Source organism: Metopolophium dirhodum, chromosome 5, assembly GCF_019925205.1.
Source record: "Metopolophium dirhodum isolate CAU chromosome 5, ASM1992520v1, whole genome shotgun sequence".
Classification (NCBI taxonomy): Eukaryota; Metazoa; Arthropoda; class Insecta; order Hemiptera; family Aphididae; genus Metopolophium; species Metopolophium dirhodum.
This window is the reverse complement of record NC_083564.1, coordinates 15,513,358-15,536,400: the sequence shown is the minus strand read 5'-3', so window position 1 is coordinate 15,536,400 and position 23,043 is coordinate 15,513,358. Positions and strand designations below refer to the sequence as shown.

At 30.5% G+C, this 23,043-nt stretch overlaps 2 protein-coding genes across 2 annotated transcripts; both read left to right on the top strand.

The window, feature by feature from the left end:
* Positions 1 to 1,232: 1,232 nt before the first annotated feature.
* On the top strand, positions 1,233 to 8,121 carry LOC132944369 (putative uncharacterized protein DDB_G0286901). The gene is made up of 3 exons (XM_061013675.1): positions 1,233 to 1,391; positions 6,373 to 7,179; positions 7,876 to 8,121. The coding sequence occupies exons 1-3, from the start codon at positions 1,358 to 1,360 to the stop codon at positions 7,935 to 7,937; spliced, it is 903 nt and encodes a 300-aa protein (XP_060869658.1). The 5' UTR covers positions 1,233 to 1,357; the 3' UTR covers positions 7,938 to 8,121.
* A 2,240-nt stretch (positions 8,122 to 10,361) lies between these two features.
* On the top strand, positions 10,362 to 22,682 carry LOC132944370 (uncharacterized). Its single transcript, XM_061013676.1, has 3 exons — positions 10,362 to 10,518; positions 13,669 to 13,902; positions 22,177 to 22,682. The coding sequence occupies exons 1-3, from the start codon at positions 10,488 to 10,490 to the stop codon at positions 22,233 to 22,235; spliced, it is 324 nt and encodes a 107-aa protein (XP_060869659.1). The 5' UTR covers positions 10,362 to 10,487; the 3' UTR covers positions 22,236 to 22,682.
* The last annotated feature ends 361 nt before the right edge of the window (positions 22,683 to 23,043 follow it).

The following is a 23,043-nucleotide window of genomic DNA, read 5'->3' as shown; positions in this document are numbered from 1 at the left end:
AAAATTTGTTTTTCTTAATTTTGTAAAAACACAAAATTTAACATGTACGAGACACGAGTCAATGGGAGAGATCCGGACCCCATGGACCCCCCCCCACCGTAAATACGCCACTGACGACACGGAACGTTACGTAAATAATATGTGATATTGAAATTGTTGAAGTTTTCTATTTCAGTATTTACGGATGGTCTTAGGTTGGAACCACTCGTTCGTGAAAAATAGTATTTAATTTTTTTTGTGTGTATGGATCAGAAAATATGCAATCAAGCGTGTAGTTATTTTAAAGAGATCATTTTCAATATTATTTCTCAACAAGTTTTCTATTTTATTTTTTAACTATCCTAAATGCAAAATAACATAAAAAAATCCCATTTTTAACATTTTTTGTAAGCCAAGGTCTCCACAGAAATATTCTTTGAATGCAATAATTTATTATTTCTCTATCTTAAATCGTGTACCATACTAACAATTTTTTCACCATTAAAAATGTATAAGACATTATACAAATTATATTTAATGAAATTCAACACACATAAACAAAAATATTTTCTAGACATTCCTATATTGTTTACACTTATTTGGACTCATTTATTTTATTTTATTTTTACCGTTCGTTTAGATTAACTTAGGAACTTAGGTGAATTTTAAGTTAGTGAATTGATTTTTCAATTTTATTTCAAATAAATATATTCAACTATAAATACAGAAAAAATAAAATCACTATAAATACTAACAATTCATTATTAGTATAGATTTTAATCGGTTTTGATTAAACTCTTAAATCATTTTTATGCATGTCTTTTTTTCAAATGTATCATAATTTTTATTTCCATTCATATTCAGTGATACCTAGTAAAAAAATATACGATTTTCATAATTATTTTGTTTGTATAATAAATTATATATGTGTTCGCCAGAGGCCAAACGTATTAAATGTACATGGTAGGTACCTGGTTAGGTACATGCGGATACGTCATCCAAGTGAGCGCAGAGACCATGTTTAATTCTCGTCGGATTGTAATATGATAATATGGTTAATGGTTATGGTATAAAATATGTATAATATTACCTACATTATTATACACAAATAATAATTGATTTGATTTCTGTTTACTCAGAACACAGGTTTTCCGTTTGCACAATCTGCACGAATACGAAAACAACAACCTTTAATGCAAAACCGGTTTCGTGCCGCAGTCGTGTAAATTAACAGATTTTAATGGTTTTTATACATTGGTAGCGTATATCTTGTGACCATAATAATAATAATAATATTATCACGATAATAGTGGCGTCATATGGGACGATCGCGAGATCGTCTCAGTGTAAATTCGTGATCGAACAGCTAACAACAACGATGTCGGTGTGTCGACTGTACGTCGTATTATTCCGTAAGTAGATAAGTAATTAATACGATTCATATTAAAAACAGTTTTATAACAGTGGTGGTATTCAGGGGTGATTCAGTGGCAGGGTTTTCTACGGTATTTTGTTTGTTGTACCTTTGCAATCATATTTTATACTTAATCGTAGTATTAACTTCCCAAACGAATATTGTTTTAACATTATAATATCTATATTATCTACCTATTATAGGTATAAATGTTGTATTATGATTTTTTTTTTTAAATTATTGATGAAGCCCTCGGCGACACGGCCATTGGGTGATTATTTATTATTTATTATAATGATGTACAGATGATAATAATAATAATAAACTTAAACACTGGTCGAAAATACAATAAGATAGTACCTAATGTTAAATCATGTTGAGAAGATTGGCGGTGATGGTTAATTTGATTGCAGTGGCAATTGAGTTGGGGTCCTGGTTGAATGCTGTCAACAGTGAATCCGGAAGCATAATATTTTCTCTGATCTGGGTTTAATATGATATTATGGTACATAATGATTATTATTTATTCATTTACGTATAAAAATGTGATTCATCCGTGTATTCATAATATTATTTAGAAAACGTTATTATCATTATCTGTCATTAATACTAATTATACGAGTACCTACAGGGTGCGGCATTCGATCGCTAAGTGCATTGTTCATAGAACATTAGTGCCCTATTGATTTTATTCGCAATGTCGTTACTAGAACATCCAACTAGAATATATTATTATCATAATATAGGTGACTAAAATATAATATTGAACACATTTTTCTTTTATGATATTATTTAAAATCAACACGATTGAGATGTACATAAACAAAATGCGAGTTTTTGTAACAATTATTCTTCAACAGTTAATTGAAAATGTATCTTAAAAATTATTTTTTGATATTATACATAACACAGTAAAATATGCTTCATATAAATTGTAAAATATAAATAATATAACATGTATATTAAAATACAATGACCAAACAAATTAATCTATACAATTTTTGGTTCACGGTATATCATTGATTCTACTGGAACTCTTTTTATCAGAAAAAAAGGAACATCGTTGTCGCCAGTACGGGTAGATTTAAAACGACCTATCGATTCCGTAAACTTGGAGATGTACATTTAGCCATTTAAATAACTCAAGGTTGAGCAATTGTTATTTTTTTTACCAAAAAAATTACCTACTCGTCGAACAAGAAATAAGTGAACATGAGGAAAATATAAACTTGCCAAACCAAACTAGCAAATCGTAATTTCTTCAATCGTTTTTAGATTCACATTATTGGTAATAGTATAGTAATATACTGTTTTATTTTATTTATACATATAGCTTTATAATATATTATATAACTATTACCTATTCTACGAATTATAATATAATATAAATTTATCGACAATACTGACTTTTAATATTTCTTGTTTGCTCATCACTATATTCTGGATATTTTAGTGAAAATAACGACGCGTAGGCTTGACTTTGATATATATTGTCCTAAGCTAGTCAGAAAATTCAAATTCATCATCACATGTCACTGACTACTGTCGAATTTTTAATAATATTTTAACAATAATTAATGTTTAAACACAATATACCTTAATAATTTGAATGCAAATGTATTTTTTGATTAATTTACAAAGTTAAGGCTTGATGGCCACAGATAAGGTGGTGGAATCGAAGGGTTGTTTTAAAACCACCACTGTGCTCGGAATCAATACTACATATGGGCGGAATCAGTGGATCCCTTTCTTGGGATTAATGGGTAATACCTAAAATCTTACAAACGAGGGTTCTCGCTTTATTAACACGATGACGTGTATTTTTGACGAAAAGACTGCAGTAAGTGTTCGATATAAGTATACCTACATATTTAGATCGAAACGTTTTGTTTGGTGTTAACATTTTCAATATATTTCCGGTATATCCTAGCTGTAAATGACAATATAACATCATAATAATATATTAATATTACATCGATTTTCAAAATAATTTTCGAACATTACTTACCTATGAATTCAATTTATTCGATTACAAGTTATATATATTATATCCGTCACTTACGATAGAACAACAATGTTCTACACACGGTCAGCAATGCAATCGGTCGAAAATTCATCAAAAATAAATAAATAGAATAGGTTGACTAACACTTTGTACTCGTGTGAAACGTTGAAACAAAACATTATGATATTTTTTCAAAATAATAACATCCTAACTTATGTATTCTAACGTACTTATTATTATTAAATATCATTATTTATACAATACTGATGTATTATTATGTAAATGTATTAAACGTTTAAACGTTATCTATCAATAGCTTTCTATCAGACATCAGTCATATTTAAATAATATGATCCAACACTGGTAGAGTTAGAGTATTAGTAATGTAGCTTTTTTTTTATAAATAAGCCAATATCACAATATTATAACAATTTAAAATTGAGTATAAATGCATTTCAGTTTAATTTAAATTTTGAGAAAACGTACTCATTGGAGACAAATAATAATATTATAATCGCATTAAATTAACATTAAATTAATATCATTTACTTCGGTCGAATACTCGTATAGCTTTATAGAAAAAGTAATTTAATATAAGAGGGGAGTGTCAGTGAATTCACAGCCGTACACTGCAGTCGCTCGCCGATGCCAATATTTTAGATGATAATAATATGGGAAGGGAGGAAACCTATTGACTATACAATTGTAGCTGTTTTCAAGATCTGTCATAAATTGAAAATATCTCAATACCTAATTATTTGTATTCTCTGTAGTTGATGATTTTTTCAAAGATGTGATATTATTATGATTTTCCAAACGAATAATTTTCATTGATTTCTTTCAAAGAAAATAAAATGTAACTGGTGAATTCGCAAAATAAAAATGACTGCAGCTATTTTTTGGCTATATTCATTAGGGTTTTTAGTTAAAATTCTAAAAATAATAGTCTTTAACGATTAAGTATACAAATAATAAAAAATACATCATTAAAATATCTTATAAATGATAATTTAATAACTTATATATATATAAAAAAAAGACAAGGCGTAAAAATAAAAATAGACTGCATAATCGAAAATCCTGTATTGAGTGTCTAGAAAGTTTCCAACGTTTTTCCCTGAGATATATGAATTAAACTTTTCCAAACTTTCTAGACAATTGCAGTCCATGAGAAATTACGAATAAAGTACCTACATTATAAATTATAAACACCAAATATTTGTTAAGTGCCGTTCGAATCTACAAACCTATGAACTATAATCACTAATATTAAATAATTATAGGTAAAACCGTTTAATTATATTTAACGATATTAATACTTAATAACAAAATAAAAATTAATATTAAAAATATATATATAGGTAGGTAGCAAAGTAACGTCCAAGTGAGAGGAGCTTATAAAAAATAAAGGTTTTAAAAAAAAAACGCGTTTTTAAAAACTGTCACAACTCCATCAGGTTTACCAATTCAGTAGCCCTAGTTTAGAAATATTTACAATGAGTAATTGTTTAGTTCGATATTATACTAATGAACGTGATAATTATTTCTATGATTATTATAATAATTATTATGATTATCAAACCTCGACAAACATCAAACGTGTCAAGTGTACACAAGGTTATTTTCAGTCATTATTACAAAAAAATGACTGTATTTCATGATTAAAAAAAAAAAAAATAATTTTTAGAGATACTGAAGGTCAAGAACAAAGAATCTACTATTCAATTATTGATTAATATGTTTGTATAAAATTTCAAGAATAACCTCTTAAAATTATAATATTATGGATAAGTACAAAAAAAAAATTAAAGGTCCGTTCACATAAATCCATAACGTACAAAACATGTATTCGCAGGCAATTTCCATAAAACTAGATACCTACCAATATCATTAATGAAAGCCCCTCAATACTTCGTACAAACTTGTTAATTACACATACATATTAAACAAGCTTCTGCACTTAGCGATTGAGTGGCCCGAGTTCCAAAAACAGTATGTAAAAATAATGCACTTGAAATATATTATAGTTGAACTTTTGTCTTGAAGTGCCATGTGGTAAACAAAAAAATATTTACAAATATTATCAATATAAATATTAATAGTATTTAAATGACTAGATTTTTTTTTTTGTTAAACGAATACCCATTATACTGTTAATGGTGTTCAGATGTTCAGAACATGTTATGTTTATAATTTAGATAAACTGTAATTCAATATATTTTATTATATTATGTATTTGACATAATAGTATAATTTATATTAAATGAAATTGAGTAGGCGTATTAAAACATAAAAACAATTGACGTCAAACATACTGTCTATTTGATACGTCATCCGACTAACATTTAAAAATAAAAATATATTATATTTTTACTTATATGGAGATTTCTTGAACGCAATTAACTTGCCGATAATTTGATACTAAAAAAATGTACCTATTATAAAACTTAATAACAATTATAAAATACGAGTACCTAAGACACATTTTTTTCAATCCATGCGAATTATTTACTTCAGTTGTTTTTTATACTTGAACTTGATTAACGAGTATGTAATTATCACTTCTTTAGTTCAAGCAAATACTACCTATATTTATTAAATATTCATATGCGGAATTTCGGTGGTATATTCAGGTACCGATTGATTAGGTACCTAAATATAAATTGCCTAATAGGTATATTTACTATATTTAAAACCACTTTTGGCATGCTTTTGGTATTACTACATTATTGATGTTTATTAATTATTATTTAAATCGGTGGATGGCACATGAGCTAATACAATTCTAGATTGCCATATGAGAGAAAAAAACTCTAAACTGATAATATAATATTATATTGGTACCTGAATCATAACCATGGTTATCTACTATTAGTAGATATCCGTGATCATACCTTAAACCAGTTAACCTTTATAATATATTAAGTATGTTATATAGTCGTATAATTTTAATTAAAGAATTATCAATTTTTAGTATGTTTTGGACTGACGACTTTATCCGTTTACGGTAAAGTACCGGCAGACGATGTCGTATTTCCCGAATCACTGAGTTCAGGACATCGACATTCATCGTGGAACTTTGAAAATGAACGACCGCCATCCAGAAGAACTATAAGACAAGGAAACCGTCGTCCGAGACCACCGATGCCAAACGACGAAGATCCATTTGCTGGGCTTGAACCCCAAGGTAATAACCGACCATCTGGTGGAAACCAAGGCCAATGGTCCAATCAAAGACCTAACCAACAACAGAACTTTGGTAATCAAAACCAATGGAGTACCAACGGTAATAACCAGGGTCAAAACCAATGGGGTACGAACGGTAATAATCAGGGTCAAAATCAATGGGGCACCAACGGTAATAATCAGGGTCAAAACCAATGGGGTACGAACGGTAATAATCAGGGTCAAAATCAATGGGGTACGAACGGTAATAATCAGGGTCAAAATCAATGGGGCACCAACGGTAATAATCAGGGTCAAAACCAATGGGGTACCAATGGTAATAATCAAGGACAAAACAATCAAGAAAACAGACCACCTACACAGCCGATCACCAATCAAGGTAACAGACCACCTACACAGCCGACCACCAATCAAAATCCAGTGCAAACCAGCACGACTTCGTCAAACAGTGATGAGGCAAGTGAAGAACAGAGAAACATGTGCAATGCGACCTGCAGGGAAAGGATTACAAACGAATACAATCCCGTCTGTGGGAGTGATTCTCAAACATACCAAAACAGAAGATTTTTGGATTGTGTCGCCAACTGCGGTATAAGTAAGTATTGTTCTTTTATTTGTAACTCGATCAATCAAACCAACTTAAGTAACTATAATATTTTTTATTTTATTATACTTGCTTGGGATGGAAACTATTTATCTATTTATTTATATTACACAAGTGTGCTATTTTGTAGTAGGCGTGTACAGTATACACTATAATATATTAATATTGTATTATACTTTCAGTTTACTTCAATTTTTTTTGAGATTCAATTAATAGTTAAACATAAACCATTGAACTAATGTATAAACCATTCTCGAGTTCCTCAAACATGAAATCCCTAATATTTTAAATTATTCATTCGTAATACATTTAATTTGTAACTCTAATATAGACGATTTTCTGAAAAAAAATTCCGAACTGCGTCTAAATTAATTTATTTCTCGGAAAGCTTATATTATATTTGTTTATTTATTTGAACAAAATGTATGTGATCATTATTATAGGTACACAATTCACGCTATAATACTTACGAACGTAAATTAATAATATACAAAATATCATGTCTTATACATGCAATTAAATAATGTCAATACGCCATAACCCAGACAGCAAATGTTTGCTTAAAAATATTATTATAACTTTATACTAATATTATTCGTGATTATAATATTATTATAGTGTTGTTATAATATTATTATTTTAAAATGCTGTATGGTGTAATATTATTACGTTTGTTTTGTTTTACAGTCACCGAATTCAGCTACATCGGGACTTGCGTGACGACGACCCAACGCATTACTCGCGCATGATGGGATTTCAAAATTTCACGACTGCTTCTGATACAAATAGATAAACGATTGATTTTTATATAAATATGTATATTTTCACCGCCAATATCACAGCACAAATTATTGTGTTTTAATGTTATATTGTATTTTAAGATTATTTATATATGGTTGACGTAATACAATAATATTATATTGCATCTCATAATACGATAACTACTGTTTTACTCACAATAATAAATTATTTAGTACTTATACGTACGTGATAAAACGCAATTGTTTTTAAAGCAACTGAGTTTTTGTGAGATAAAGTTGAACGTAAATAATAATTTAATTGTGTTAAACGAAGAATATTGGACGGATCACGACGACGAGAGTCTGGAAATTCGTATAATAGTGCGGTGGTGGTGGCGGTCTGAAGAGCAGTTTAGAAGCGGTCGTGCAAAGAAAATTCAACAACAATGGTCGTGTAATAGGTTAAATTATATTCCCAATGCAATATAGGGTCGGCCGACGGCGACAACAATGACACCAGTGTAATTCGTTTAACTCGGTTTCCTCCGAACCAATCTTTGAACTTCAGATTTTTTTTCTTATCAAGGTCCTCTGTATTCCACCTCCTCGCTCTCAAAGTCCAACGATACATAACATTATTTGAACGTGTGTACGCAAAACCGTGCCGATCACTCACACCGCACCTTGGACCCACTTTACCAATCCCGAATCTCCGATGTGGGTGTATCGATGACGATCTGAGGTTGTAGGTCACCCCATATTGGCGAAAGCCAGCACTGTAGGAACGAATTTATACGTATACATGACGTACTATGACAAGGTGGTCTGACGTTTATGATTGGTGGGTCAATTTAAGCATCATATATTATAAACACTAGGGGGGCCGCTAAAAGAAAAATAATATTTTTGTGCGTATTTTATTTTATAACAAACATAATATTATAATATTATAATGTTTTCACATTATAGAATACTTCAGAATATGTATTATTATTATGTCGTTGTTAGTCGGCGATATGAGTATAATATGACCAACTGCCGCCACGCCAACTCCCACCGCCTTATTTTTTTTTTTTAAATTCATCACACTTATACATTTGAAATACTAATGCCCGTATGCATGGTCAATTCATGTGTCACACAAGACATATTAAACTATGTCTTATGAGACACATGAATAGACTATACAGACGGCTATATAGTTATTAAATATATTATGTACTACATAATATTATATTATATTCTAAGAAGGGTCAATAAAAAAGGCTTTGAGGACCGCGGGTCGGACAACCCTGACGTATGATATTTAAGTAAAAATGTGACGGAATACTGTGTAACTGAACATAATTCCCTGCCTCCCCCCACTATCACAAGTAGGCACGCCACTGCGTTCACCCCTTATGAATACAATACAACTGCAACACTATCATAAGGTATACGACTTATTGCCATGTTGTACATTGTCCATTATAATTTTTTAATATGATATCAAAGCGATTAAATTGGCAGTATAATAAGATTGACTATTCATTTTTATTTTTATAAAGTTACGAATTTTTGTTTTTATAAATCAAAATTTACAATCATTAGTGAAATCATTATCTTGCCTTAACTGGGTACTATACTACCACTATATTATTATACAAGCTACACTGCTGCAGAAGTTGTTCAGATTTATTTGATGTACATTTATTTTAAGTTTGGTCGCAATTGTATCGATTCCGAACCAGAGTATGACGTACGGCGGATAAAGAAAATGGAGTGGAGTACAAAAACGAAAATATGACTGATTACTGATTAGTGATTGGTTATTCATTATAATCTCCATTCTATTCGATGTTCCAATAATCACTTTACTGTATTATTTTTAAAATGCTGTACTTCTGTGAATCACTTGATACTATAATAATATTAGGCACCTTTGCTGTGAAGAAAATCCTAATTCGCTTACAAAGTTTTTGTAAAAACGAGCATTGCTTGTACCCGATCCACGCGCCAATGCATTTTATTCGAGACGAACGTATTGTTAATATTGTTTTCGAACAAAGACTCCTCGACGACGTCGTGATGTACGCATACGGAACCCGTCTCGGACGATAAATTTATTGGCATAACCTTGCGACGGGTCAAAGTCATTTTTAACGAAGCGTGCCACAATATTCACATCGTGACGAACACAAATCATTTCCAAAACGCATTTGCCTAGTAGACAGACGAACGAGATAAAAAAAAAACAAACACAAACACACACAAAGCACATCCTTTGTATATAAACATAATAATGTGTATGCATTGCAGTTTTGTTACATAATTGATGGACAGAAGCCGCGACGGCGGTGGAGGGACGACCAATTATATTGTAGCGGCAAGTACAATATAGGTATGACCTTTCTCACGTCGGTCGGTCAACAGGAAAAATAAAATAAAGTAATACATTTATGGGTAGGAGAACCGTCTATATAAGAGAGCTGCACTACGTCGTCCGGCGAACAAAACGTTTGGTCCCGCTAAGTGCACGATAATCATAGACAAGACGTATAAACAACGCAAACATACATCATGAAATCTTTAACGCTAGTCTTGATAGTAGGTAAGTCGATATCATTTGTATTATTATTATTATTATTATTATCAACAATAGTATAGTTACCTATTGTACCATATTAACTAGACCGCTAGAAACGAGAAGTTTCACTCAGAAATGAAATGCATAATATTGCTTATATAGGTATGAAACGTTTTCGTGTTAGATCGATTTCAATTTTAAATTTACAACTACAAATTACAATATAATATAGTATAATAAATTCACACGTGCAACTTTCAACGGGTTATAAACTCTTGGAACAAAATACAAATTAAAAAAAAAACATTTATACCCTACTCAGTGTGTGTGAGTGATGTAAAAAGTTTTCACCATGTTAAAAGAACTTCACCGTGTTAGATTACATTTTGTTGACAGCACGATATTATGTATTTTAATTTCAACACATTCAGCTGCTGAAAACATTGAAGACAATATAGTTTAATTAATCGAGATATTTCGGTATGAAAGTATAAATAGTGTTCAATCCGTCTATTATAGGCAGCTAAGTGTGTATTAGTTATACCTTATACCTATGTTTTAGTCCATATCGCGAAACATATTAAATTAAAAAATGTTTCGCCTTTGAACTAAGACTAATTGTTAATAAGGTTCCTTTCTGACATGATAATTATATAGGACCTGGTGACTACAATAATACACTAACACAGTACATAATATTATACTATCAGTTATTTCATTCTTCCGTTTATGTTTGTACTTTGAGCCTTATTGAATTTTAAATTATAAATGTCAGCGGTTTTTTTAATAACTTTCTTAAGATAATACCTGTGTTTAGGATCATGGTTGTAAGTACTCATCTACGTTCTATCATATCAAATTTTATTTCTGTTTGGCTTTAAGCCCTCGACAGACAACAAAAATCTATATAATTATGATATTGAACATTCGAACTCTTTGCTAAAGATAATATTGGGTTCCATAATTAAATTAAACAAACACAATTAATTTACCAAAATGATTTGCAATTATATAGTAGGTACTAAATTATATTCCACATGCTTATAGTTTGTACATTTAGCATATAAAAATAGAGTTTTCACTTATCACTAAAAAGTAATACATAATTAGACATATTATACATTTTTTTGTTCGATTTTTTTTAAACTTAATATTTTGCTCAATGTGTGACCCAAGACCTAAGATATTATTTATACGATCACCCAGTGGTTGTGTATAATATATTGTGTTAACCCACGCTGTGCGACGCGCAATTCTTACCCATGGAAGCGGGGTGGCGCGACGTGGAGTAAATACATATAAATACGCTTATTTTTATACTGTTTATGCTCTACTATATCGTTGTAAAGTTACTCTTATCTTATCTCTTTGAATCATTATTGGATCATAATTATAATTGAATAAAATAAAAAATATAAAATAGTTTTCTCCTGCTCGTTAATTTAATATTATTTATTGTAGGTGAAGGAATATTTTTTATTTTTGGGGAGGCGTGAACCAAATAAATTTGGGGAGCCACTGAACACTATTTTTTGATAATAACCAACCATATTGTTATACTCAATATACCTACTGTTAAAAGAAAATAGGCAATGACTTACATACTTTTTTTTCCCAATATAATTAAATATATTTTTTAGTCAGACGACAGGCGTGTTCAGAAATAATTTCGAGTCTAAAGACACTAAACCAGTACATCACTTTCGCATCTTATTATTTTATAGTCACACGCATAGATAGTATCAGTTTGATAAAAAACAAAAGTTAATAATATTCAAAAACGAAACTTCATAACAAACAAATAATTTTTTTCGGGACCGAGCGTATGAAAATTTATAATTTACTACACATTTTGCGAGAGATAAGAGAATCATGTTCTATCACAATATGCTGGTATTAACTATTAACTCAAAAGTGACAAAAATTGAGCAACTTTTTTCTTCACTGAATAATAATATTATGTAGGTATATAATATATTAAAATCATATTTGAAAGTAACGCAATAGTGATGAAAATACAAAATAATATATCGCTATACGACGAGTATTGTTGTATAATATGACATCTTATACTACTATTAACCTTAGTCTTAGATAGCGACAATGACAGGACTACACGAGTCGATATTCAAATAATTTAATAAACGCGGCCGTGCTATGCAATATTTTATTTCATTTTATGTTACCAATGTGAAACTCTGCAGTGTGTTTATTATGACAATACATAAGATTACTTTATTGTTTTTTTTTTCATAACGCTCGTTAATCCAGATAGTAAATATGGTTTTGAAATGCATGTTTAGTCTAAATAAAATAACAACTTCAATTGTTTTGATATAGAACCATTTTAATTTCTCTATTTTGTAGTGAAGCGAATTAATTTTTTTCCAATTCAAGTAATTATAATTAGTTTGTCACTAATCTTTCCCTAAATACAATCTCTTATATTGATAATACAATAATTACGATGTGACATTTTTCCAGCCATAGTTTCACATTTATAATGTATCATAATTTATCTAATGTTTGAAAGACTTTTTCACTTCTTGTTCTCTAAACTGAAAAATACTGTAATTGTCTTGTACTATGTATCAATTGTTCAATGGTTCCAGCTCCATGACAGCTATTCATAAAATGTAAGTGGTTACATAACTCATAATAACATAATGCATAATGTGATTATATAGTGCATTATTCCCTTAAAGTTAGGTTCCGGATAGAAACATGTATTTATACGTGTCACAACGTGTCTTAGAAAAATACAAAATTCTAAAAAAACACCAATAATTTAACGCCAATAACAATTTAAACGTACCGGATTTTCATTTTATTTTTTTTTATGAACATCAAAAGCGTGTCTTATACTCTCTCCTACAACAATCTTTGGAAAAGACTTATCGATTAACCTCGCACAAATAACGTCGTAGTACAGCTTAACTGGGCAGTAATCATAAATATATATTGATGCAATGTTGTCAGTTAGTTTTCCAATAGTGTACTAATGCTATGCCCTAAAAAATGTTAAGAGATATTTAAACGACGAATACTTTACAGGAACCTATTGGTAAAACTAACATACACACACACACACACACACACACACACAACCTAATAACCCATCCAATAATCATACAAAAATAACAACAGTTATCTGCACAATATAATTTTGTATAGGTCTGACCGTCGCGTTGGTGTCAGTCAATGGCAGTCCAGCCGGTGACAAGAAGATAGGCACTAGCCACAAGATGAAGACGACCAGCACGACGACCACGCTGTCGCCAGCCCGTAAATGCAAGTCCGAGTGCCCAGACGATTACAACCCGATTTGTGGATCCGACGGGGCCAAAGTGAACTTGAGCTTCGGCAACAAGTGCGTCATGGAGAAATACAACTGCGAGCACAACACGAGTGAGTATAAAGGACAATAATAGTCGACGATATTAATGGACTATAATATATTATTATTTTATGTACTTCAGCCCCCACATAGGTACCTATAATGGTCAGCAAAAGCTTAATGCAAAATCGTGCCTGAAAACCGTTGTGCGCCGTGGCCTAAACACTCAATAAACACCTCGTTAACGCAGAAAGCGAACAAAAACCTGGTTTTCAATTATAGGCTCTCCCACAGATCGCTGAAACAGTATTTTCGCACCGAGCAAAATACCATTTGTTACGTCCCATCAAATTTTTTTTTTTTATTATTATTTCTCCTCCCCACTCTGGGAATCGATCGATTTCAATTCGTCGCGGCACCCTTCAACGATAACCATCGCGTTGCGCCCGCAAAGCTAAAACACTCGAATTCCAAACGCATATCATACATAGGTATATATGTACTAACGCAAAACTGCAAAACTAATTGCTGTCGCGTGTGAATATAATATTATTATGTCCGGGGAAAATCCACTATATAGCGTGCTCGTCAATCGCCGTGCGTTTCGATATAGAAAAAAAAAAAGAATGAAATGCGTGCGCCCGTTTATTGCAGAATTTTATATTGCATAATATATACAAAAAAAAAATATGTAGGTAGGTTGTAGGTAATATTATTATCATACACAACCAGCCGATCATTACATATATTATTACAATGCGTGTTTGAAATGTTTAACCGCCTTACCTAACACCTAATATTTTTCGGAATGACTTTCAATTATTTTGTTCGTAGATTTATTTACATATATTTCAATTATATTTGAACGACGTTGTGAACAGTTTGCTTATTTAATAAACAAAAAAATCATACTATAGCCTATAAGTAACGATAGTTATTACGAAGATGATGCCACGCTCTGTTCTCGAAATAATTAATTCGCATTGACTACAAATATTTACCAACACGTATATCACAATAATATAATGTAGGCAATAAGTATGTATTTGAATCTCGAATGCTACGTTACAACTATACATAATATTCGAACCACGGCAGATTTCCGTCCGTTGTCCACACGCCGAGTACTTTAGCAACCGAACAATATTCTACTCAGTTACTAATATTATTGTCGTTCCGTATCGCGAGTGCGTGTATAATAATTTCTTGTATTAATAATCGTAATCTGGAACGGCGCACGAATCGTAATTGCACCGATTAGTTAAAGTGTTACGTTTGTATATATAATAATAAAATGAAACCAATTAAAGCGAACTTCTGCGAAGAGAAGACGAATCGTCTCGGTTAATCCGTCTCGATGAACCACCCCTGCGAAGACGGTATACCTACGTTTTTAGGCGTTCTCCAACATAATAATAATATAGGTACGAAAAATAGGGCGCGCCAGTGTGATATTATTATTATGACATCGTATAGGTATACCTTAATATAACGCGTACTTAATAATATAACAATATCGTAAACCACCCCAATGTTAATTTATATAAGACGAATCAACCTCCTCGTCACCTTTTGCTTTTGAAATATTTTGAACCTATTTAATTTCAGTGTTTAGTTACCGTAAGCCTATAATTTCAGTAATTAGGTACCAGCAACCTATTATATTATTAATAAACGGGTATATCTCTTTAGGTAAAAAAGCAAAAAAAAAATGAACTGTCGGTACGCCCATTTCAACTCCGTTATCATTATCGTTTTTATCTTTCAACCGATATGAATCCGCACGTGGTCGTAAAAATGTACACCCGCGCACGGATATTATACGACTAAACGGCGATACTCTAGGGCGTCATAATATAATATTGTGATGTATACCTACTCGGTTAAATGTTGAGTTGGTCCCTGTAGACACGTGTCTGTTTCGGTTGGCTTTATACCTATACCACGACCGTTTTATCCCGGACGCTTTATTTGTTTGCATCCGACTTGCCGAGACGCGTCCCTGCCAAACATTACGTCTGTATTTGTGTGTAACAGCGAGATTGTGATATTTACATCAGATATAATAGTAGCGTACAGTAAACGGTAAAATATATTATTATTATACTAACGTAGCATCGTCAACCAGCGCTTTCAGTCGGATCTGCTATTTTAAGGGGAGTGATGGACGGATCTCTTGGAGGTAATGTAGCATATCGATTTGGACTAAACTATATACGTGTATACATAAACTGATAAATTACTCTGACCAGAATAATATGTTGTGGTTGTATGGCACCCTTTCCTTGCGTACTACCAACTTCACCTATAGAACAAGTTAAAATAGGTATTTATCATAAGTCATAACACGCTTCTTATATTCTTAATATCCAAGCTACCCATCGCGACTATTCGCTTATCTGTGACGTCCTACAAATGAAATCTCTCTCCTCGTAACACAATTATGTAGCGGATTGACAGTAATTTTGTCAGTTCTCTTTAAAATGGGTATCTGCAAGATGTCTCCCAATTTTCTAGAAAGATTCTCTTTGGGATTTTCTTCATATTTTACATGAAATCAGCTTATTTTTTCTATATCTAATCACACCACTTCGTACTGCCGTGACCAACCCCTTATTCACATACTCAGAGCTTGTATTTTTATATTTTATACCCGCGTATCTATGTATTCTTTTACTTCTGTTTATCTTAAGCGGGTATTTAAATGTATTATATTTCTTTGCTACGCTGTTAACTGTCGTTTGACGTTAATCTTCCAATAAATAAATAAATATTAACAGTCGATGGTATTCTGGTCGTCTTTCAAGAAATTGCACACTCGACCCTCACCCATGTCTTTTGATATAATAACATTTAAAAAAAACTCAAGTCTGAATTCTTGAAGTCACTGAACTATTACACCACTACGTCACCAAAATTCTAAATTTTCCTATTTTTAAAATCAAACAAAATATATTACAACACTTAAATACAATATGTGCTATTAACTCTATACTTATTAAAAAAATATTAAAACTTTCATAAACTGTAACTAATAATCATTTATTGTTTCCAAAATATTTAGTTTCTATTTTTAAAAAACATAGTATACAAATCATTTTTTTTCTTGTATAACAATGACTGTTCGATAAACATAGATTGATGGTGTGCAGCGTCATCTGATAATTTATTTAGGTGTAACACATTGGGTTGTGGTTAATTTGGCCGTTACACATTTATAGAAGTAGACTCACTGGAAACCATTCGGGTTAGTTTAAAGTTTTCTTAGAAGGAGTATGGTTAATTTGGGTGCAAATCTTGAATGATCTGCACTAATTTTAAACAACAAAACCCAACTCGAAATATTGTGCATAGAGTACAATTATATGGTAGTCAGATGTTTTTGTCGGAAAATTATATTCACTTCATCAGTCACTGCTAATACGAATACACGGTAGTTTGGTGGTGGTATTTGTTGGAAAATTGTCAACCATTATTCATAATATAAAATGGCTATGAAATATAGTAATATACATCTACCTTTTCCGTAAAAATCGTTTCGTGACAAACTGACAACTGTAATAAAATAATACCTATTAAGAACAACGTTGAACTGGAGAATACTTTTATTTATTCTCTGATCCTAGAAACTATAATAGGACTGACAAACCTTTTTTTCGTCTAATATATTTACACACTTACACATTTTATTTATTGCGAAACTACGAGTCACTGAACCGCAAGACTTTATGTTCAACACATAGGTACCTCATCTTTGTCAGGGATAAAATCAAATACGTTTTCGACTTAATAAAAACTTATTTCTTTATGAGGCACGTTATTTTTACTAAAGTCTCAAATGAAATACATACAAAACTATGTTCGATAGTTACGTACAATATTATGTTGTTTATGATTATTTTCGAAAAATAATTTAATTATGTGACTTGTTTGTAAAAAAGTATCAACTGAAATTTGAACACCCATTTATACATACATTATTTTTTAGAGAAAAAGACGACGCCTAACATTACACACCAAGTTAAACTGGGGATAATCTCAACCTGATGTAACAAGTCTAGGATTAAAAACATTTAAAAACACAAAACTATGCATGCAAATAATATGATAAAAAAATTACCAAATATATGCATAAAAAATAATAAATGGGTTCTTAATTTAAAAAAAAATATCTGAAATATTGAGATGTATTTGTATTATTAATTTTCAACTAGGTATGTTCAATGTGTGTGATGTATAAACTCTATACAAAGTAAATGGCCTAAAGGATTAGTCAAATGATTAAACTTGAAATGGCAACGGTCTATGTATTCAAACGAAAACTTATCAACTATTTTTATTTACCAATGAAACTTGATACCTAAAAAATATATTACTATTTATTACTATGCAAAATTTAATTTACAAATAAAAAAAAAGCCAAAAACCATATTTTCGAGTGGCTAACGTTGGCAATAATAAATTTCCTGAAAAAAAAATTATATTATTATAATTGGAGGAATCGTTCTATAATACCTATTCAATTTCTTTTGTAATTCATTAAAAAATATGCATACCTAACGAATAAGTTTTTAAAAGTTTGAGCTGATATTAAACAGTGGGTTTAAATCTATAGTAACAGGAAACGCCAAATTTAGTATTTTCTTATTACTTTAATGATTAAACTTCTAGGTTCATCAGAACTTTTGATAAGTTGTATTTATTAAAAATCGATGTATTTTTATTAGAAATGGCCGGCGCAAGAAAATAAAACGTTTGTGTATTGTTTCGTTCCGAAGCCGGTAGAAGAGGTGTTTCGTTTGTGTCAATTATATTACGAGTAGATAACATACGTAATTTCATAGATGTAGTTTATAAGCTACCACACTAGAAAAAAGAAAAATATTAATTATTCACTGTATATTCACTTTACAATACGGTAGAATTATTAATGCTTAAAGTTTAAACGACGGTCATTTTACCGCACAACAGATTTCATCACTTTAAACTTTAAAGTTAAAACATTTTCATACAGTAAGGACAATGTAACCGAGTGTAACCTCTCGATTGATATTTCACCACATGTCATGTTATTAAAGCTTTAGACCGATAAAATTATTGTATAACATGCTTTTGAAATTACTTCCTACTTTCACACCTAATATAATATAATATTTTGTTTTTTTTAATACTCTCGAGAACACTCAAGGGCGTTATTCTAATACAACAGCATAGAAGGATAGGCTAGGACTTTTTAAACACGTACTAACAGAGTTGACAAAACACGTCGTTATGAGAGCAGGTTAGGTAAAATATTATGTAGCCATGTAGGTATACCATATTATTATGTTCTGATAACCAGGAGATAACAACAACTATAGGTAGGTAATGCATTTCAGCTGATTATAAACTAAGAAAGTAGTGGGTATCTAATGATTAATGGCGATGACGAAGATAGTAATTAGGTATATAATTAAAAATTAAAAAATGATTCTTATAATATGTATTCAAAGTTATTAAGCCCAGGAGACAAAGTGCGTATGAAACAGTGAGAGCCCATAATATAATATTTTATTTATAATGTAAAAAAATTAAAATATTTACTATTATTAACTCGGATTGCAATGACAAAAGTGATCTGGAATTTTTAGATTGTTTACATAATTATTGTGTTTCAATTTTAATTCTAGTGCCTTTATACAAAGTTAGAATTTTAAACATTGATAATTGCGCAACCAAAATAAGTAAGATATAAGATTCATTATAATTTATAACTCACTTAATATTACGGGAGCTACTCAAGTTTATCCATAGAAGTCCTTATAAAACCATAAGTTTATTTATTTATTTTTTAATTAAATAGGATTAAAACTAATTAACCTACCCTACACTATTTTACGAATATTATTGATTTTCAACCCGTTCAAAAATTATAATTCAGTATTACCAATATTTTCAACTATATAATTTTGATTAGAATAACATTGATGGTCAAAATTATTAACGTCGTGATATCATAATAAAATCGAACATGACATTTTTCAAACAACTTTTGAATCACTTAAAAATATTTATCGTTTTATTTATAAATGTAATTTTTTTCTTAAAAAAAACTAAGCACTTGATCGTAACGAAATTTATTTTTACATCGTTCACTTTATTTATTTTATATTATTTTTATTGTTGTTATGATTATTATATACGTATAAAATGAAATTGAAAAACGGAAACACAGTCTAAAATGTGTTTTCTTGAAAAATTCACACATCGTTTTAAAGCCAATTACTCCTTCATTCCACATAGAATTGTGAAAATTTAAAAAATAAAACTTCACGGAAGACAAACAAAATAATATATTTCAATATAGTGTCTATACAAACTGAATGAGTCCATTATGTAAACATCGATTTTTGAACAATAGCAATCTAGATTGTGGGAACTGGGAAGTGTTCATTGTTTTGAAACACTGGAAAACAATGTTGATATTTTATTCTCGAATAAAAAAATTTAATAGTAACACGGTATGTACCATTAAATGATTAATACTAATTGTACGTTATGAAGTGTGCAATACAACTTTACAATTTTATAAAAAACTTTTTTTATAAAGACGTAATTTAAAATATTTGAATATAAAATATCAGTTGGTATACTCAATAGCCCAAAATAGTAATATATTAACTTTGTGTCATATTTATAAATGTATTGGTTAAAATTAAACGATTTACCAATTATAAATAACGTAATTAGTTTAAGAAATCCCCATAAACTTCAAAATAGTATTAAATTTAAAAACCATTTTTTTTTAAATGTATTGTTGTATAAATTGTAATCACTTTTAGATACAATAATATATCGAATATAGAGCATAAAGCGTCTACCTTCGACTAGATACACGACGATTTAATAGTTTCGAACACTTAATTTCAAATTTAGAACGAAAATTATATTATAACAGGTACCTGCCTATAATAATATTAACATATTATAATGTGGAAACTGCAGTGGTCGTTATGCATTCGTTGCAATAGTGTAACGGAGCAACTGAAATCCACTTTGTTCTACAAAGCATGATTTTGTCAGAAATTCTACTGGTCGTGTTGTAAGTTTCTCGAAAACTACACTGAGAAATTTCACAAATGACTTAAATGTAGCGCATGTGTCAAATTTCTAATAGAGTTGTTATATGAAACTTTTGAATCGGTGTTTCTAACGAAAAACGAGTTCACTGACGAAACAAACAAAATTCATATCGCTACAGCATGTAACCCACAATAGCTTCCTCAGACCAATACTTATATACAATTATTACATTGTTATTTTAAATTTTAAACACAAGTGCATATTTTTTTCATTAACATTTTACTATATTTTATACAATATAAATTGTTAAGTTCCAAGATCTTTCAACGTCTATAATAATAATATAATCTGTATTGGACTTACTTAACAACGACAAAAAAACTCGGCAAAACATTTTAATTGCTTAACCACAAAATGTGGTTTAAGCATGACGATTTATGAACCGATATCGTATCGTGTATATATAAATGGTGTTATATAAAATGATTCTATACGCAGATCGACCGATCGCTGCAGTATCAATTGCGTGTGGTTGTAGTAGACAGATCAAAAAACAAAAAATCAATCTTTTTTAACTGTTCGCGACATTCTCCGAGTCACGTGATGTCCAATCAAATCGTAAAATAAACCTTCAAGCATTTCGTTTGAGAGAACTTGTTGTGTGTGTGCGTGTATAGTTGAAAATCTATTGAAATCTCAGAGATTGAGCTAATATTTTTTAGTGCAAATAAATTGGCGAGCTGAGAAATAAATCCGAAAGGAAAAACCCCTCGATGTTAAAGCGCGACCAAACCTATTTGGGGTGGAAAGTTTTTAGTGCAACGAGCAATATAGCTTAACCGTATTGTTGGCCATTCGATATACATAACCGCGAATAAATTATGAAATACGCTCGGGGCGTAAACGTTTAGGTGCATCTCAAAACTTCAGTATATAAATGTTTATAAACCGTATCTACATCCAGTATACGCGTATTATACCTTACGTATAACATTATATTATTATATTATAATGTATAGAGACCACCGATAGATCCACCGTCACCGCAATGATCGATAGACGTTATTATTATTATTATGCCCGAAATAATAATATAATGTTTCAACGTACCTATAATAATATACGCGATATATACAAAATAGTTTGACCAGAACTTACTGCGTGTTACGATATTATTATATTAAATTGGTGTACGAACTAACTCGTAAGTCCACGCGGATTGTGCATTTTATTTATTATTTATTTTTTTTTTGCGCGCTTATGTATTAATTTTTATGTTGCAGAACTCACGATGAAAATGGAAACCGAATGCCCCAACAGCAAAGGCATCCGTCTTGCTTAACTGCACACACGTCCTAATCAACTACAGCACTGTGAAATATATATAAAAAAAAAATGTTTATATATAATTTATAAATAGGTATATATCGGCAAGCAGCACGTGCAGACATCGACGAGGATAATGTACCGTTTGCAAGAGAATTCGTCAATTTATTGAATTTTTTTTTCCTCAGCAGAGCCGCCCACACACGTACACCGCACACACACACACACCTACACACACGCGCGAGCGGGTATAAACCACCTATCACATACACACAAACACGTCATGCTTACGTTATTTTAATATTTTATTATCCATCAATTTGTATTATCACCTACCTATTGTGTTATTATTGTATTTCTTCGTCAGACTCCTTATAAAATTATAGTAATATCTCGTGTACATGAGGATCGTACCTACGTATATAATAATAATAATAATAATATATAAAATAATTATTTTAACTGTAACGACGTATTTTATTACACCACAATGCCATCGTATACTGTACGCCATGCACGATTATTATAATAAGATAATATAAAATATGTAATAATTACCATTTAATAATTAATACTGTGACCGTCGCTATTGTTATTATTTTTATAATTATTGCTTTTTGATAATATACAATTCCACCGAAAACATATTAGAATATACATATACCGTACGTCTGAATAAACGAGTACCTACCTATACCTACCAAGATAATATAATGACATAATGTTATCCAATAGGCGAGAGTTAGATTGAAATTAATAATTACCAACATCGTTAATATTGTTCGCGTGGTCGCTGTTGGCTTGAGGTGTACAATCCGTCGTAT